Below are 20,528 nucleotides of genomic sequence, written 5' to 3' on the forward strand. Positions count from 1 at the left end.
CTGAAGTCCAGTGGTGCCTATGACTGGGTTTACAAAGCTGCCTAATTCTGGGGCTCAGAGTAAGGAAGTTCACTGTTGGTTGCACAATCAGGTGCATCCCTCCAACTACTGTTTTCTTTGGTAATGAAAGTAATATTTTTGTTTCCTCAGTCTATTTTATTTGTCACTGGAATCAGAACCCAGGTGAAAAAGGATGTCAGGCTCCTCAAAGACCCTAACCACAAGGCTTGGTAGGATGGGTTGTGGACAATGGGAGCGATGGCTATTAGGTAAGCTAATGAAATTGGCTACCTATGGGACCTGGACTTCTAACACTGCGGGATCAGAATGGCCTTCCTGAGAGGCCAGAAGGTCTCAGAGACACCAAGAAAGAACACAAATGAGGAAGAAAGTCCTCTGGCATTACGAGAAAGAGCTAGAAAGAAGAGTCAGGAAGCTTTCCAGGTTCAATTCTGTAAAAGCCTTATAAAACATCTTTTAAAAATTATTGTATTTTTAAATTTTTGAGATGGAGTCTTACTCTGTTGCTCAGGCTGGAGTTCAGCAGCATGATCACAGCTCTCTGCAGCCTCAACTTCCCTAAGCGCAGATGATCCTCCTACCTCAGCCTCCCAAATAGCTGGGACCACAGGGATGTGCCACCATGCCCGGCTAATGCTTTTGTATTTTTTGTAGAGATGGGGTTTCACCATGTTCCCCAGGCTGGTCTAGAACTCCTGGGCTTAAGCGATCCATCTGCCTTGGCTTCCCAAAGTACTAAGATTACAGGCATGAGCCACCACATCCAGCAAAACCTCCTTTTTATTAAGGCAGTTGGGGAGTTTGGACCCACTGCATCAAAAAATAAAAAAAAAAGTAGAAAATAATAATAAAAAAAAGATAAAGTACTCTGCATCATTCCAAGACCATCTTCCTTCAAGAATCCCTAGTCCTGTAATTATATGACTACTTTCCTAAAGTGTGTTAGGAGGTTTTTTTCTAAGGTAAGGCAGTTGATGTCTAACATGGGATAAATTTCAATTACTCACATTACCCTAGGGATAAAATGAAAACCCAAAGTGCCAGATATAGTAGATTATTTACCTGGAAATTTATATACCAGATCTAAGAAAGCTAGCCTAACTAATACTTTGATCAGGTCCTGCGAGTCTTAGTCTAAGGTTTAAGCGTTAAGACATATTTATCAGACAATGGAGCAGATTTGAGGCTTGATGACAGCATGGAATTCCCTCAACGTCTTACTTGTTTAAGCTGATCATGATGAAATGAACACCAGGAGGAAGGAGGATGGAGGATCTGCAGGGGAAAAGAGGAGAGGATGTGAGTGATAAGGCAGGAGAGGTGAAAGATGTCACGGTGAAGTAAAACTGGTCCCAGTCAGGACATGTTCACAGGGGACAGTGAAGGAGGAAGAAGATGAAGAGAGATGAGTGGGCACTGGTGAGGTAAAGAGCAAAGTGATCAACAGGACACGCAAAAAATGGAGACCTGGAGAGTAGGAAGAGAAAGGACAATGGGAATCAAACATACAGAAGGGCAGGGGCATGCACTGACAAAAACATCAGACCCTCCTCCAAGAGGCACGTCTCCAATGACAGAAGCAACAAAAAGACTTCAGACAGGCTGGGGGTGGAGATGGGAAACAGGTCCATATTACCTTGCAAGGGAACAGGGCTTGAGTAAAGAAGAGAAGATGAATAAATAGCCCTGTACAGAGCACACATTGGAAATAAGCACTGGAGAAAATGCCTAAATCCAGAAAAGTGAGAAGAGGCCACGGGGCATCATCAGACACAGAACCAGACTCCTAGTTCTGCTGGGATCCGCATTCACTCTGCCCAGAACAATTGATTCCACCACTAAGCTAAGGGCCCCCGTTAACCATGTATTCTGGGTGTTAGCGGCAAACCTGAGGCTCTATTATTCCAAATGAAAATGTTTTCAAAGCTAGTCAGCCCACGGTCAATCTACCGAGGCTGACTTTTTGATGAAAGGTAAAGGCATTATCACTGCTCTCATCTCCTAGTCTTAGAAGCTAGCATAACTGAAGACTTGAAGAATGAATAGCCACCAAGCATATGAGAACACTGTGGCTGCCTCTAAATTCTTTAATATCCATAGGTTTCTTTCTCTCCTTCAGCAAACCAAAGGATCACACAGCATCATGTAGCAAACAGGAGTGTAAATTGTGCCCTTCTTAGCATACTGAGTCCATGCTAAGAAGGACATGATTTGTACTCTTCCATTTGTGGCTCCAGTTTATCAGTATTTCACAATCAAGGATAAGAAAGTATCCACTCAGAGGGGGTATAGTGCCTAGTCAAGAAAGTGAAAGACACAGAATATGCTTATGTTCTCAATAACTTTAGAGAGAGTTTAGGGAATGTTAGAAAGATTGGTAAGAATGAAGGGGGTAGGATAATTGTATTTAAAGATATTTGGCAAAAGAAAAACAAAATAAAGAAAAAATGTTTATGTTGCTGAAACCTTTTGGTAGTGGAAAATAAAATTGAGAAGATTTGGCTAAGAGAAACAGGATCCAATCTACAAATTATCTCAAGGTTTATTATTATTATATTATAAGCTCAACTTGGAACCATAACGAACACTTGAGAGACAAGAAAATTCCTCTTCAGACATATCTGAGACACAGAAGTTTGCTGCAGATTTAAATGGGACAGTAATAAAGAAAAAGAAAGTCTTAAAAAATTATTATAAAATGTTGGTGGATTCTGACAAAGAACTATAGAACCATTCAAAACATTTTGTATACTGTGTTTGGCAAAACACTTGGTACACTGATTGTATAGAGCTGTCAATAAATGTACATTTCTCAACAGTTTCATGGGTTGGGCCAAATTAACCATCTAGGTAATTTTTGTGCCAAGTTTCGCATACATTGCAAAAAGAAAAAAATAACTGATTTCAGATAATTTGTTCTTTACTCATACCAGAAACAATTGTCTACAAAGGCTAAATTTCCCCAAGATATGTAGCTGTTCAATTCACACAAGAGTCTTTTGAATAAAAATAATCCTCTGTCTCAGTTGGTGAGTTCTATTCTGATAAGGCAAGTAAATACATGTAATTATAAAGTTACCATTTTCAAAGAGGAGAATAATCCTTTCCTTATCCACTGGTAAAATAGCTTGTAGTTATTATACAGCTGAAAACAAAGATTTGTTCACAAAATCCCACTACATCAAGCCTGATTTGATTGATTAAAACTTTTCTCATTAGGATATTTTTAATATGTCATGGATGGGCAACAGAATCTTTAAAATGTGGGCTGCACATTGGAGAGACTTATGGAAAGGATCCTGGATCTTCTGAATGGTCACAGAACAAACAAGAAGGCCACTCAACTTTATTCACAGGAACTAGATACTAGTAACAAAATGTGCCATTGGGTTTTGAAATGTCTGTCATCTGGGTCACTGAAAATCTCACAGTTCTTCAGACTGTTATAAACGTGTGGCAGAGTGCCTGAAACTTAGAAAGTACTTTATAAATATTAGCAATAATAATTATTTACTATTGTAATTCAGTCTCTGGTGACATTTTTCTATCACATCTCATTTTTAGTGTCACTTGGCTTTGTAATAGCTACTGGGATCATGGAGACCCCTTTTCATCTCACTCTCCCTAGCTAGACAATGGTGTGTGTTCTGGGAGGGTGAGCCAATTTTAATATTGATATGAATAAAGAACCTTGAGCAACTCATCCATCAAAACAGAGTATCATGTAATGTCAGGTCAAATAGAAACTACCACTAAAAGTGTCCAAAATGTTCCCATCTCTTAGTACTACTTTATCTTTCTTTGTCGGTGCAGACAATGAAGACTTGCTCTGTTTAGAAAAAAACAGAAGGAACCAAATCATACTCTAAGGTTGCGTAAAATACAACTAAATGTAGAGAAATTTGTGGGAGAATAAGAATTTATGTTTTGACATAGAGAAAAGCAAATGAAACATTTAGATGGACGATAAAAGCCATTTCCCAAAGCTCCCCGCAGTTGGCACCTTTTTCTCCTCTGGAGCACTGAGAAGCACTATTTGTGACATGGTATTTTTGGTTTTGGTTGGTTTTCATTCTAACTGAGCTTACCTGCAGAAGCAGTTTCCAGTGCAGCCAGTTCTGCATGTGGTGTATGAAGGGCCTTTAAAATGGGCGTAACTTCCCCATTTGTCGGTCACATCTCTCCTTGGATGGTCCTCTATATTCCCACATATTCCTTCTCCACATGCACTCTATCCAGTGTTGCAGCTTCATCTCTGATTCTCTCCCACGCTCTCTACTGGGTTCCCTCTCTAACTTTCTCAAGTCCATCAACTATGCCATCATTCTCCTGGTTCACAGATTTTAATTCCTTAGATTCCTGTTGTTCTCTCATCTCCTTTTCTCTCTGCTCTTGTCTCCATACCACGTTATATCTGTGGCAATTCTGCTTGGGATTTTGGTTCCATCTCATGTTGTTGATTTGGTACCTACTCACTTTTCCCACTCTGTTCTTTCAGCCATAATATATTGCTGCAAAGACATTACTCTCTTGAGGGCAGCCTTCTGATCTGCCTGGGTCCTGGGCTTCAGTTTTTACCACTGTTACAACCCCAGTACCAACTCTCAGGTATGGATAATAAATTACTTGATGACTGACTTCTGATCCTCTAAACACTCCCCACTTATTCCTTTGCAATGATTCAAATCTTACCTATCCTCCAGACTCAACTTGGAAATTCTCCTTGTATACTACTTCTTTGCTAACTCAGATCTCTAAACCTACTATAAGAGTCAATGTTGAGTAAGCATAAAAGTGGGTTATACCAATGAAAGGGAGAAAGGTAGAGTAGGCAACTGACTTTAAGGGACACATTATTAGGAATCTACATTTCCTTAGTCTAAAAGGCATTGGCTTGGTTTGCATTTAGTTCCTTTTATGGATAATACCTTCTTCAAATTTCTGCCCTGCTTCACCTATGATCAGTGTCAAGAGTACAGTTGTAACAGAATGCTTCATCTTCCCCTCGTTTACTATGCATGGCCAATACAATCTTGGGATAGGTCTTGTCTTGGTGTGGGGCTGCTGCATTCCCAGAAATCAAACATATGAATATTAGTGAGTATCCCTAGTAGTTTCATGTTGAATGTGAGAGCCTGTACCTATCCAAGGACACTTATCACATAAGATGCCAATTCCCACAAGAAGAAAAGGACACTAGCTAGAACTCCAGAAATGTCCAAAGCTCTCTTGCTTTTACTCTCTTGATAAAGGTCCCAGGTGCTTATTATAAGAGAGGAGCAATAATAGTGGAAAGAAGGTAGTGGCTAAGAGGGGTCACTACGAATACTTTCCTCTACATAAATTTGGGGGACAGTGCCCTTTTTGATCTCATCCTGAGCTATCACATTCAATTCCTTCATGATATAGTGGACACTGTGAAGTTATCAATATTTCTGAAGATTCAGCAAACCAGTCTGGTGGCTGTCTGGAATCCCCTGATGGCTACTTCTACTAAGATAGAAGCAGGTTCTATTAGCAGGTAACATTTGTTACCATTTTATAGATATTGTCTTATATTGTTAATTTTTTACATTTTATTTTCCCATCCATCAAGTAACTGACATTATTTTTAACATTTCTCTTGATCCTCCTTAATACCTAAAGCTCATTGACCTGCACATACTATTTACTAATAGAATAATTAACTAATTAAAAAACCACAGGCATATATCTTGGAAGTACATTTACTTAAAAGATGCAAATCTGATCATCTAACAAATTTAGAAATGTCAAGGCTTCTTCTTAGTATCTCAGACAGACCTCTGATGCAATCAGAAAAATCAAGGAAAATAATCTTGAATGTGGTATTTTGCATATTTCAGCATGAATATCATGTGGGTATTACAAAAATAATTTAATTCTGAAATACTAAGCAGAGTGTGAAATTAAAGGTACACTCCTTTAAATCTTTGGGGAAAAATTTAAAGCAGGGTAATGAGCTTTTCCAGAAATGTATGAATAACTAACAACTATGGGCCTCTGTGACAACCCAAGCACAGAAAAGATCACCAGAAGGAATGGGTCAATCACAGTGTCCGCATTCAAACCTGTTTTTTTCCAGTGACGGACAATAATATAATTTGCTGATAGAGACCTGTTCCCCCTTTAAGAACAGGAGAAGAGTTCTCTTCAAATCTTAAAATCTGAGGGTCTCTGATCACTCTGACCCTGAAAGCAGTCTGACATCAACATTGTAATCAGAAATATACCAATACTGATGCACTCATTAATTCCTTGATCAATTGTTTTACATTGTAGCTTTGTCATTTATTTTTCTTTTATTACTTTTATTGGGATCAGTTATGCTGCATCTACACTTCTAAGAATACTTAATTCATTACTATGTTTTAATGTTCATATTAGGTTTTACTGACTGGAATGTCTGCTATTTTCATCTTTGTGATTATTATTTCTATCAAGTCCATATTGTGCAGATCTAAGCATGTGGAGCAGACAGTCTCAGGGAAGGAGAGAGAAAGGAGAGTGGCAGAGAGTGCAAGAAGAAGAAAAAGACACAAAGAGAGAGGCACACATGGAGAACAACAGGCTATACCTGTTTGGGAGTCTGAATGTCAAAGGATTGGAGTAAACCAGTAGGATCAAAATATCCTTGAACTTTTTCTTGAGAAGGTATCCAGGGAATTACGGCTCCAGCATAGAGCTTGGAGCAACTGAACAGTTCCAAGATTATACTGTAAATGATATGGCTTGGCTTATTGTCCCCACCCAAATCTCACTTTGAATTGTAATAATCCACACGTGTTGTGGGTGGGACTCTCGGAGATAACTGAATCATGGGGTGGGTTTTTCCAATAGTGTTCTCATGATAGTGGTTTCACAAAGGAGAATTCCCCTGCACATGCCCTCTCTTGCCTGCTGCCACATCCCTTGCTATTCCACCAGGACTGTGAGGCCTCCCTAGCCATGTTGCACTGTGAGTCAATTAACCCCTTTCCTTTATAAATTACACAGTGTTGGGTATGTCTTTATTAGCAGCATGAGAACATACTAATACAGTAGATATTTACTCAATGGCTGCTTGATTACTGTAATCTGAGTTTGTTGATGAAGTGTACAAGATTTTTGGAGAGTTATCGTATTAAAGTGTCTGTTATTGCTTATACTATAGTGGTTCTCAGAGTGTGGTCCACAGAACTGAGGCAGGGGTGGGGGAAGCTCCTTAAGGTAAAAACCACTTTCACAGTAATAGTGGTAGTAATAATAACAATAAAAGAATACTAATGTTGGCATTTGTACTGATGGGTCAAAAGTAATGGTAGGCAAAACTGCCAGCAAGTTGCCATGGACTCAAGGTACTGGCGTCACACTATGCTAGCAATTGTTGCATATTTTTTTTTTGAGATGGGGTCTTGCTAAGTTGCCTGGGCTACAGTGTAGCAGCACAATCATAGCTCACTGCAGCCTTGAACTCCTGGGCTCAAACTATACTCCTGCCTCAGTCTCCTGATGAGCTGGGACTAGAGGCATGGACTTCTGATTGTACTTTTTACCACCAAACAATCACAGAAAAAAAAAAAGGCCAGTTTCAAATAAGAAACTTGATCCTTGATGAATGGTAAAAAAATAAATAAATAAATAAATAATTACTTCATTAACCCTCAACCCTTGAGTACACATCTTTTTGATACTCTTTGTGACCAAATGTTAAACACACATAAACCACTCTGCAGCATCCTGAATCAGGATGGTTGTTCTGAGCAAAAGTGTTTGTGCAGTTGTCTGGGTATCAGGCTAAACTGCTCACTTTTCCATGAAATGCTGTTTTTTTCTTGGAATAAAGACTGACACCATTGTTGCTCAGACGTGGTTAGTTGGCAGGCATTTTCTTAAACACAAGTGATGGGAGTCTGTCACATCAAGGGAAAACAACTGTTTTGTGGCTGATGATAAAATTTGTACTACAAATTGAAATTCAAATTCTGAACAATGTGCATCTACCCTGTGAACTTGACAGCTTCCTAACAGAAAGCTTTTCTTATGATGCTGGTAATATGAACAAATGTGATGATTTTTATATTGTATATTGAAATGAGTCAACCTTTGGAAGATCTACATCATCAAAAATTTTCCGAATGATCAATGATTTTGAATCATGCATAGATAAACCTTAATGTGTAAGACAGACCAAAGGGTTTTAATGGAATATGAAAAGTTCATCAAGACAGCTTCAGATTCCACATGGACACTAATTTTCAATAAACTATTATGTATAGACTTTTAGTGTAATACCAAAGAATATTCAGAACTATATGAAAAGAGCATTAAAAACTCCCCCAGACTGGGTGTGGTGGCTCAAGCTTGTAATCCCAACATTTTGGGAGGCTGAGGCAGGAGGATCACTTGAAGCCAGGAGCTCAAGACCAGTCCGGGCAACAAACAAACCCTGTCTCAAAACCAACCAACCAACAAACAAAACTACTCCCATTTTGAAAAATGCATATGTCTATGAGGCCAGATTTTCTTCATATACTTCAACCAAAACATGTTATAATGTATTTTATGCAGAAACAAATAAGCTAGATGTGAAAAGAATTTATAAAACTAAAACGTCATTCTTATTAAATTTTTAAAAAAGTTTTTTTACAAAATATATAATACATAAGGTATATATAAAATATACAAATTATTTATCTAAAATAAATATTTTAAAAATTCCAAGTAATTTCAGTTATCAAATTAATTTATTTATCAATTAAATCAACTTTAACATGGACAGATGTAACCCAAATAAACAAAAACTTTTTGGGATCCTCAGTTTTATTAAATAAATGGGTTCTGGGATCAGAAAGTCTGAGAACTGTTGTTCTCCCATGATGAATGATTCTCAGAGAAACAATTTCTCAGAATGTTTTTACCCAAACATTAATCTCATAAAATGATTCATAACAAAAGGGCTTTGGTTCTGGAGTAAGTCTGGGAAATTTGGAGAATCATAAGACCTGCCACACTTGGAGAGCTACAATCTACATTAGTTTGCTAGAGGCCCAGGAAAGCCCTGCTGTACTGCGTTCATTTCATCTTATGCAATCTAGTGTTTCCTTCTGTTATCCCAGGAAGTTTGTAAATCCAGAACATGCTGGTCATGTGACCTTGGAGAAAGAGTACTGGCACAGCCGAAATCTACCATGACTCACCTTCAAGCCGGACCACCAGGGGCACCTTGAGTTCCAGCTCCCGGCAGGCTTTGGTGATCCCATTGGCAATGATGGCACAGTTGACGATACCACCAAAAATATTGACAAGGATGGCTTCAACCTGAAATCCAAAAAAAAGTTACCCATCAAAATGCTGATCGCCAACAGTTTCAAAAATAACTGGCTAAATAAGAGAGACAATTAAAACAAGACTCCTTGTTTTTTTGTTTTTGTTTTCTACAGAGCATAAAATACAAAAAAGGCCCAGAAACCTGTTAAGAAAGTTTATATTAGTAATAAATTAATAAATACCACAATATAACATTACCATATTATCTCATCAATCACTCTTTGGAACTCCAAATGAATTTATTCATCATTCATCTGTTAGATAATGTCTTGGTTTTCTTTTTGAAAATATTATTGTCTATTCTTTTTATGACTGGTATCATTTAAAATTTCTTGCACTTATGTCTTTTTCCTCCATGATTTACAATTACATTTTTATATGTCATGGTGCCTTACACAATATTTCAAAACTATTGTTTTGTATTAAAAGATAAAAAGATTCAAATGTTTTCATGCTTTTTAATACCTCTTTGATATGCTAGAGGTATGTTATCAAAAATCAGAGATAGTTTAATTATCTTAGACAACAACCGTTTTGATTAAAAAAAGACTCAAAGAGATGCAAGCTTATAGCATAAGTAAGAATGTAAGGAAAGTCAAGCTACTGACTGCAGCTTCTCAGAAATGTAAATGTAAACCCATCTTGTTAATTTGTTTGTACATATTCCATATTCAAAGGCATGTGGGCCAAAAAAAACACAAAAAACAAAAAACCACACAACTCTACTTGTCTTGACTTGATAAATAGGCATAAGAAAATCCTGTATAATTAACATGAAGAACAAGATAATGAAGAGAATTCATTACCTAGATTAATTGATAACACCCACAGAAAATGGCTATTCATCAAGCTGAAGGCATCAAAATTCCAACAAGAGTCACAATTAAATTATGCCACACTAATCGTAAAGCATATATGTATGTGCTGCATAAAATCCCATTATTTCAGTGTGTTAAGTTAGCTACACTAAACATATGAGAAGAGAATATCTTACGTTTGTATAGCACTTAACTCTTTAGAAAGCGCCATTACAAAAAAGTCTTCATTTTTCTATTGTGATCCTTCCCAGAATCCAATTCATTAGGTACGGTGAAGGTTGGCTCTCTGAGAAAGCCATTGGTTGCATTCGGGGTATGTTGCCCCAAGGTCACACAGCTGTCATGTGGCCATGGCAAGGCCCAAAGCCAGGTTGACTACTGATTTGTTCGTTGATGTCAGCTGCTAGAGCTGGGACCTTGGGCAAGTTACAGAACGTCTCGTGAACAATTCATCTCTATTATGGGAATAAAAGGAGGACCCATCCCACAGGGATGCTGAAAGGTCTAAATGAGATAATACATGTGAAATGCTTAGCATGTGGCTTTAAATGTACTTAATGGATATTTACACAGCATTTATTCAGCAAGCAGTGATGAAAGTGGGCAGGTTACCTAGAGAGTAAGTAAGAAAACCTTTTTCAGTAGACTGCAGCTCATGTTGAATTCAAATATAATGGAAATGCAAACTTACCGAAGTTCAACAAAAAGGTAATGCCTTAAGAATCAAAGAAATGAACAATATTTTTCAAACCAATTAGAGATTGGGGCTACTCCCAAAAAAGAAATCTCCCATTACCATTCACAGCAGGCCGACTGGTAAGCAGAAGCTTGCTTTCTAATGACAGCTATTAAATGCTGTTAGCATTGAGGCTTGGTACAGCAGTAGTTTCCAAGTAACTGTGGGATGGAGAGGAACTTGCCAGAACAATAGAAGAAAAACATTCAAAAGCAAGAATGACTCCATGGGGTCCGTGATAGAAACTCAGGACCTGCTGAGGCTCAGTAAGGTTTGTGCAGAGGAATTTGGCATTCTAGTAAAACACACATTGGCACCTGCACGTCTCTGCCACATTCCAGCCTACATGTTCATTAAGGACAAGTTCAGATGTCAACTTCTCAGGGAAGTCTCATCAAATTAGAATGATCCACTCTGTTTAACCCATCTAAAACTTTACGATCATTTTATACAGTTTACATGATAAACTTATGTGAATTCACCTAAACAGGCAGAAGTGGGGGATAGGAATAAAAAGGAGAGAACGGGCTTGTGACCCTGTGATTCAATTCTACTTGGTGAGTGCCCGAAGTGTCAAACAGGAGCTGTGAATCAGTGTTGCCTCAATTGGCATCAGTTTCCATGAGTCTCTCATGTGTCAGTATCTTGTGTTTAATTACAGTCTGATGTTAAAAATAGATACTCTTCATACAACCACTTGTGCCTAAAATTCAACTACTTTAGTTGGTGCTGAACCCCAGGAAAAGCCTTCTTTTCTAACTGCAGAGGAATAACTGGCTTTGTTAGATTTACTGAGAAATGAATAGCTGTTGTTCTCAATGTACTTTATTCTCCTCTTACCTCCCTCTCTCATCCCCAAGACACAACTCCCGTGTTTGGATCATCTTTTGCTTCTCTATGACAAATATTATGTATTTTTCCATTTTTAAAATATCAGTAGCCAGCACAATCCAAGCATGATATGGCATAATCACGTAAAAATAATATTTTAACAATGAATGAATGAAATTAAATTCGACAGGTACTTGATGACCATCTCCTTTGTATCTGGTACAGAATTAGGTTCTTGGGATATGGAGAAGAATAAAATATCATCACTGTCCTTAGGGAATAACTCAAAGACTAGTTTAAGAGCCAGAGCAGTAAACAGACAATTACAATACAGGGTCTACAGATGTCTCACACAGCCAAGACCAGGGCAGAGGCAGTGATGCAGGCTGCTGCCATGACAGAAGATTTTTGGAAGAGGTGATGTTCTAGTAGACAAGAAGAAAAAAAGAACAGCATCTGAGATAAACGGAGCAGCCAGGATAAAAGCACATATGTCACCCAACTTGGTTCATTGAGGAACTAACGGTTGAATGGTGAAGTAACTTAAGATGAGATAGGTGAGGCCGAGATTGGCAGGTGTCAGAGGACAGAGACGTGAACTTGGATCCTCTTATTTCTTCCTTTTTATTTTATTTATTTATTTTTTGAGATGCATTTTCACTTTTTTGCCCAGGCTGGAGTGCAGTGGTGCAATCTTGGCTCACTACAACCTCCACCTCCCAGGTTTGAGTGGTTCTTATACTCAGCCTCCAGAGTACCTGGGACTGCAGGCACCTGCCACCACACCTGGCTAATTTTTGTATTATTAGTAGAGACAGAGTTTTGCTATGTTGGTTAGCTGGTCTTCAACCTCAAGTGCTCCGCCCACCTTGGCCTCCCAAATTGTTGGGATTACAGGCACGAGCCACCATGCCCGGTCTTTTCCTTCTTTAAAACTGGGTGGAGGCAGGTCTTGTAAGCAGCCTCCCTGAAAGGCAGAAGAGAAGTTACGGGAGGGGAACAGAGAGACAGAGAGAAGAGTAAATGCATGAGAGACAATGAGAAATACAGAGCAACTATGAGAGAGAGAGAGAGAGCAAACGAAGCAGTAAAAGAAAAGGCATGAGAGAATGCAAAAGAATAAAAGAGAGAGAGAAAATGCAAAAGGGAGAGTGAGACGCCATGAGGAAGACAGAGGAGCAGAAAGAGTATGACCAATACCAACAAAGCAACTGGGATTTGTACAAGAAGAACAACGAGACACGGAAGTATGCAGGCTGCTGAGCTCAGGGAAATGGAATTGTTTAGGATACACGATACACCACAGCACTCTAAGAGGGAAGTCACCACCCTGGGTGGTGAGAGGTCCCGACTCAACCAGAGATTATGCCATTCTCGCCTTCTCTCCCATGGCAAAGTAATTTGCTGCAGTCATGCACTTTAATGCAAATCTGATTTAAGGTTTCACTCTGGGCCAATTTCTGTAATTAACTACTGTAATCTGAAATCTCAAACTGAGAATGAAATTAAGACAGTTTAAAAATGAAAGCCTCGTGACATTATTATTATTTAGCATTTATAAAGCATGTCAAATTTTCAATGTGTGCCTCACATGTTCATTCATTTTATAACCACTAACTGCTGTTCCATGACGATACCAATAGCAAGTTTTAATTATCTTCCCCCAGCCCCCTGGCAAAGAGAATGCTTTAAAAAAGAAAAAAAAGAAGTCAGTGTTAGGTCTATTTAAGTACCCAGAGACTCTCCCAGAAAATCCCAAGTGCTTTGGGGAACAGAGACTTTTTCTAATTCCTGGGTGAGAATTGTAAGTGTTGCTATTTACTGTTTCACAAAAGTAAAGACCATCTAATGAGGCAGTTGAAGTGCCAGATACAGAGCCCAGGTCCCCAGACCCCAGATAGCTGATCCCAAGGCAAGTTCGTGGCAGCCGCTGGCAGCTGTGCAGGTGGTTGGGCAGTCCATATGCAAGTTTTTCAAATGTCTGTGGGTATTTTGCTTTGCAAAACACACTCTAGCTGCAGCGTTTAGTCCACAATTAAAAGTAAAAACTGAATTTTGAAAAAAGAACAGCTACAGCCCTTGCTATTTATCAAGCTTCTCTCAACACCATCCCCACTGCCCAAATAAACAAACCAACAAAAATCAATACTAAACCTCTTCTTTGGAACACAGATCCTTTTGAATATATGATGAACATTAGGGGATTCCCCAGTCAGGTGAATTCATAAACAGAAAATTTTGGGGGGATAATTTTAGTTAAGTCTCATAGCTGCACTGCTCCTACAGGATATGGCTTCCAAGGCCTCCAGTGGGAAACGGTAACCTACAGCACATGCATTCAGGATAGGGCTGTGAGTTTCAGAGGAATTGTGAATTCTTCACAGCTGGCTATAAAACTTTTGTCTGAATGTGTGCTTTCCTGGGCAAAGTGTCCACAATCTTTAAGAGTTGATATATGACTAGCAATCACAAATACAACCATAATTAACGTTACTAAAGCATTTAGCAGGTGGTATTCAGTATTCTAATTATTATATATGTACTGATGCATTTAACACGAGGATCATGGGAGGTGGGTATACTCATCCCCAAATTGAGGTGAAGATCTGAAAGAACCAGGGATTACAGCTTTATCTACTGTCAAATATCCTTCTGAGCCAGCAAACCTGGAGAAGCCTCACAATGTATGCTAGCTTAGTCTCTTCTGATTCATTACCATAGCCAACTCTGCCATAAACTTGGGAGACAGATATTACCTACTCCCTTTTGCAGATGAGAAAACCAAGACCCAGAGAGGTATAAACAACTTTTGCCAAATTATGCAGCCTGTATGTTGTCAGGCTAAAAAATTCAATTCTTTTTCTTCAACGTGACCCTCACTCCCCTTAATGAAATAAAAATATTGTCAGACTGCTCAACAAAAAAAGTTATTAATTCAATATATATATATATATTCTTCAGGTCCTACTGTGTGCCCTGTGCTCAGGAGCTAAGCAAGAAATATTTTTAAATTAGATTAAAAGGTTCTATATATCTAAAATTGCAAGCCATGATGATAGTTATGAAGGGGAGGAAAGTGCTAGGTCCTCTGTAAGTAGCAGGACAGACCCATATGACACTGGGTGGTGAGGGAGGGCCTCTTATAGGCAGAGACATTGAAGCTAGAGTCTGAAGGACAGTCAGGAAGAGGCCAGGTAGGTCACAATTAAGAGAGGGAGAAAGGCATCTCAAGACAACAGAATGCCATGTATGAAGGTGGAGGGACAAAAAAGAGTGTGGTGCATTTGAGAAACTCAACAGAACCTGGAACACCAGGTCCCTGAGGCCTAAGAAGTGTAGTGTGGAAATGAGATGCCCCCCATCCCATCCCAAATCGTGCAGAGTGGCACAGAGCAAACGCCATGACAGAGTTTGAGAAGCCTTTGGATTCAAGACACCTACACAGACTTTAATAAGGTCAGAAAGGAAACTAACATTTATTGAGCATCCACAATGAATTTACAATAAGCTTATACATGTATTTTAACCTCTATTTTATACATAAACTGAGGCTCAGAAAATTTAGGGGCTCCTAGCTATTAAGCAGTCACAGTTGAGACCAACATCTGTTTCACCACAGCACATGCAGGGCAGTAGGGAACAGCTGGGTACTTAGGGGAGCCACTGACATTCACCAGGGGTTGACGACATTTTTCTGTTAGGAGCTCTGTCAGTATATATTTTAGGTTTTGTGAGCCAGTCTCTGTCGTAACTACTAACCTTGTTGCAGCATGAAAGTAATTATAGACAAACAATACATAAGTGAATGAGCATGGTTGGATTCCAATAAAACTTTATTTACAAAAAGAAGTGGTGGGTCAGATTTGGCCCGTTAAGTCATAGTTTGCTAACCTGACATAGATGTGATTTGGTTAATTTCCTCTTAAATTCATGGCAAGTGTACCACCACCACCCCTCCCTCTTCGCGTCATTTGATGTGTCTTTGACAGCACTTTTCAGACTTTACATTGTCTTTCTTTGTTGCGTTATTTTCTTGCTATCACTGATAACATTAAGGTATCCAGGCAGTAGTGGTGGCCAATTACATAAAGGAGTCCAACCAATTTTGATAACATTTCTTTAAAATGAAATCTGTATCTTTAGCAAGTTCACAAAAAGGAAAGCCTCTGTTTTGTTCCTTTTTGTCTCCCTGATATTGATTGGAATTGAACAAATAGAAAACTTTCACAATAAACCAGCCACTTTACAATGGGTACTGCAAATAGTTAAGTACTGCAATGTATTTAAAAATACTGTAGCATATACATGAAGCACAGTAAGTGCAACTACTAGGTTTTGTCTGTGCTTCTTCCAGTCTGAAATGCCAATTTAGTCCCAGTGCAGTGGGCATTAGGATGATAAAAATCAAGCAAGCATGTTTATATTTGTCAAGATAAGGATTTTAAAAAAAAACTCACAAGCTATTTTAATTCTGAACATTGTTGCTCTTGTTTAAGCATCTGTTTTTGCGCAACTGTTTGTCCCTTTTGTTGTTTTTATTTTCCTGATGAATTCCAATCATGTCTTCTAATCCATTGGCAGCCAACAAAAGAAAATAAATGGTGAAGGAAATTAGATGCAGCTTGGATAATTGATGTTTGTGTGCCTGACTTTAATAAAAAATACTCTGCTAAATTAGAGGGGAGTCTAAATGGATTCAGTCAATAAGGAAGTGATTCAGGTGAGGAATTCAATCTTGGGCTTTGTTGTAATCATACAAATAAACCAACAGATTCGTTTGATTGGGACCAGATTTGCCTTCTGCTGAAATTCTGGCAAGCTGCTCAGGCTCACTTTGCTACCTCTGGTATATCCTGAAGTTTGAAATTATTTTCTTTTGTATGAATTCAAATGCCAGGATCCTTGGAATAAAGCAACTCATGTACCTGCAACATAGCTAAAACTGCCATGTGAAAAACAGCATTTCTCGAAAGATACCATCCCGCTTTGCCCTTTTAATTTCTCCCAAGGAAAAAAATAAATAATTTTAGTAGGTATACGATCCTGCCCCAAAATCTCAGAATCAAAAGGAAATGTCTTCTATAACACTCTTAATGCAAAACAAAATTTGGGGATTTTAAATTCATCAATAAAGATGAACCAACCATTTTATTCCAACTTCTCCAAACTGCCAGCATGGAAATGACATATTAAGGATAGATCCTCTGGGAACAGTAACTTGATGGAGAGTCAAGTTTCCATTCAGGTTGACTTCTGAGAGCAGCCAGGGTGAACCTAGGAAATGGGTCTAATTAGACTCTAATCTTTCCTTAATCTATTCTCTTCTTCCTAAATTCTTCACTTTACTTATATTCTATAATTTACTCCTTGCTAGAATAAGCAAAATTGTATGGAGGATTAAGATTTATTGAGTGTTAATTTTCCTAATTGCTAGAAATTATGTATTGCAAATTTCCCTGGTGAACAAACAAACTCAATGAGCTTAAATAATGTGTTGAACGTCACATAACAGTAAACAATGGAGTAAAGATTTAAACTCAGTCAGTCTTACTGCAAAGTCCACGTTCTTTCCACTCCCTCTGGTAGTATCTCTATAATCAGAGACTCCCAAGATTAGTTAAGCATTCCAGCTCCATGTTGGTCCTATTTCCAAGCTTCAAGGACATGCTTCTGTGTTCCTGTATTCTGGTGCCCAAGTATTTCTTGCTTTCAAATTTCACTGCTGAATTAAAATCAACCAGAGGTAAGATATCTTTCATAGGCTTGTGGGCCAGTGGGTTTTTAGCTCTTTACAAATAAAGATATTTATTGTTTACCAACAAAAGAGTTGTCCAGAGCTTATGGTTTGCATTTGCTAGTTAGATGGGGCAGGGGAGGGGTAATGAAGATACAGGAGTAGGTTCTGGCCTTCAAACCTAAACTCTGTCCTGAGCTGAAACAGATGTTCCTAATAAGACCCCTCTCTCTGCAGAGTGATAACTCCTCCTCCCAATTTCTGAAATACTGAAATTTATACCGTTGCCATTATTACTATTTGCGGTACTGGTCATGAAAACTCTAATGGTCAGACATCATCATAAATACAGATTTTAGATATCACAGAGTGGCATGGCCACTGGAAGGCATGGTAACTCTGTACATGGCTGTTTGGAGCATGATGATGGTGGCACATTCTAGTTCCACGGCAGATATCTTTGACCTGTTAACAATGTCTGCCATGGAAGTGGAGGAAAGAGTCAATGCAAGTGTGTAATATATTTGTTTCCCTAACTTTGGAGTTACGTAACACAAATTTACACATAATTACCACTAAAGGTTTAGTCTGTCAACACTGCCCCTCCTTTAGTAACTTTTAAAAAGAACATATCAGACAGTAAAGAAATGCCATTCACATCCTTCATAACCACCAAGAATATTATTAATTATGTATGTTTTGGTATATGTAAAGCCAAAAGTTTAAATACAGACTTCCAGCTCTAAAAAGAATGAAGACATCTTCCATTAAACTAATGTGAATACTGCACCATATAAATTATAAAGCCTTACTTCCTCCCAAAATGAGGGCCTGTTTCCTTAAATCAAAGTTCTCCAAAATATATTCTACGAAGCATTAGACCTAAGTTACGCACCTTGAAAAAACCTTCTGGTCAAATAATTTGGATTGTAGCTTAATGTGAGCTTTAGCAGATGATCTGTGTTCTAAATTATAACACCTTAATTTAGACATTTTCTGCAAAAAAAGTCAATGGGTTGAAAATTTGATCTGCAGAGAGCTGTCAAAAAAGGTGTTCAGGAACTGGTGTATTTGTGGTTAGGTGGCAGAGATCTAGGGTCCTTCTTTACATAGATGCTAATCATTTCATTATTTAAGTCAAAGTTATAGTATCTACAAAAGTGGAAAGCTTTCACAATCAAGAACAGCAACTACAAAGGCCCTGGCCAGGCCAACGTGGCATATAAATGCTTCTGTAGTTGTCAGAAGACAGGGTAGTAGTGGTTAAGTCAGGTATTAACAGGATTTTCAGGAGAAGAAAAAAATCTGAAGATGGAAATACTGATTGGCATTATAAACAGGACCGGAGACAAGGAGTTAAAAGGACTGAAGGGCACAGAGATTTGGGGAAATTACACAAACACGGTTTTTATTTTTTACAGAGATAGTTCCCATATCCTCTTGAACTGAGAATCAGAACCATTGCCACGATTACAAAAACCACTTAGACATTTAGAATGGCAAATGCTAGGTTCTTTTTTGAGTGCTGTGTGTTTAAAATAGATCCTGCAAAAACTACCATAATGTATAATTTGGCCACAGAGATATTCAAAGCTAAAAAAAATACAGCAAAGAGATTTTGGTTGTACTATTTCATAAAGAGGCATCAAAAGGCTTTAAAAAAGAGGCATATAATTCTCTCTTAAGATATTAGCTATTAGAATTGATTGTTCACAAGTATTTGGTTACAAAACTGTCTTTCCAGCTTAACAGATAATTGCTTTCAAAGCAGGATACTCATTGCTTATAACATAGTATCTATATTTTATTTGTAATGGGAGCTACATTGGTGTAGATTAAGAATATTTATTGGCACATTCTTTCTAAATCCTATTTTGTCCAATCATCTCAGACTTATGTCATCTTGATTCACGTAAATATGTATACTCCATCGTCATTTGTTGGAGAGTTAATATAGAGAATACCCACAAAATTGGCAACTTGGTGAAGCACCCATTTAATATTCTATAAACAGGATGTCTATCCATCTATTGTTGCAACATATCAGTCTCCATGGGGCTACTGTCTCTACAAGCAAGAGGATAAAATTATTTCTATGAGTGGTTTCTTCTCTTTATTCTTAACATTAATTAAAAAAAAAATTAGCTAAGCAGAGAGAGCCAAAACTTAGGACTACACAGATTCACACTTCACACCACAGAGAAATGAAGACAAATTTAGTTAATGGCAAAACCCACTGTTTCTGTAAATAACAAATCTAATGCAAAATGAAGGTGGAAAATAATGATTCTATGTCATTTTAGGAATCTGTTCAAATAAATCTATTTGATCATTTAGTTTTCTGAAAAAATAAAGGGTTGATAAGTATTCATACCAAAACCCTAGTGGATAAGTATCTGACTGGAAAGAGTAAAAACAAGATTCCAGCTAAGATTTCAGTGATCTATTATTATCTATTTCTTATAGACTAAAATTTATATTAAAATTATTTTAAGTAAAAGCATTTTTAAAGCACATGCATGTTTTATTCCTTACAAATCTTACTAGTATATTTGTGAAAGTCAGTTTACTGCCAAAGTTCTGAACAAAAACAAGTTTCCATTTTACTTCCCCAAATCCCCACCTTTGTTCATTCCAGTAAAATGACTCTAATGTCAGACCCCACACTCAGAATCTTAAATTCTGAAATTTCAGAATTTTCAGTCACTACTGAAAAAATTCATTAGCATCTCAAACTTATATTCAGGTAAATTAAGAGGAAAACCAAATAAACAATACTGTAAGAAAGTTACGCATTCAAACATCTGTTATAAAAATCAACATCCCATTTGAATTAGGGCTCCTGTGAAATGCCTGGGCAGGACTGGTGACTGATAATATTTAATATCAGGAGGAATGGAATCTTTCAGAATTCATTCTACACCAACAGCAGCATCAAGTGTCATTGTCACTAAAACATTCTCAGCTATAGACAATATTCTAAAATTACTAATATCACTGTCTGACCTTGCTGTTATCTGTTGTGTGGAACTCAGATCTATTTATTTAGCTGTTCAGCAAA

General features: G+C 37.9%; 1 protein-coding gene across 3 annotated transcripts in view; it reads right to left on the reverse strand.

The window, feature by feature from the left end:
* Window positions 1–20,528, reverse strand: part of SUCLG2 (succinate-CoA ligase GDP-forming subunit beta) — a 286,592-nt gene that overhangs the window by 10,600 nt on the left and 255,464 nt on the right. For all 3 annotated transcript variants that reach the window (XM_002758533.7, XM_008981988.5, XM_078351448.1), the window contains one exon: window positions 9,219–9,339. In XM_002758533.7, coding sequence (XP_002758579.3) covers window positions 9,219–9,339 — 121 coding nt within the window. The remainder of the gene's footprint in view (window positions 1–9,218; window positions 9,340–20,528) is intronic.

This window comes from Callithrix jacchus, chromosome 15 (genome assembly GCF_049354715.1).
Source record: "Callithrix jacchus isolate 240 chromosome 15, calJac240_pri, whole genome shotgun sequence".
Classification (NCBI taxonomy): domain Eukaryota; kingdom Metazoa; phylum Chordata; class Mammalia; order Primates; family Cebidae; genus Callithrix; species Callithrix jacchus.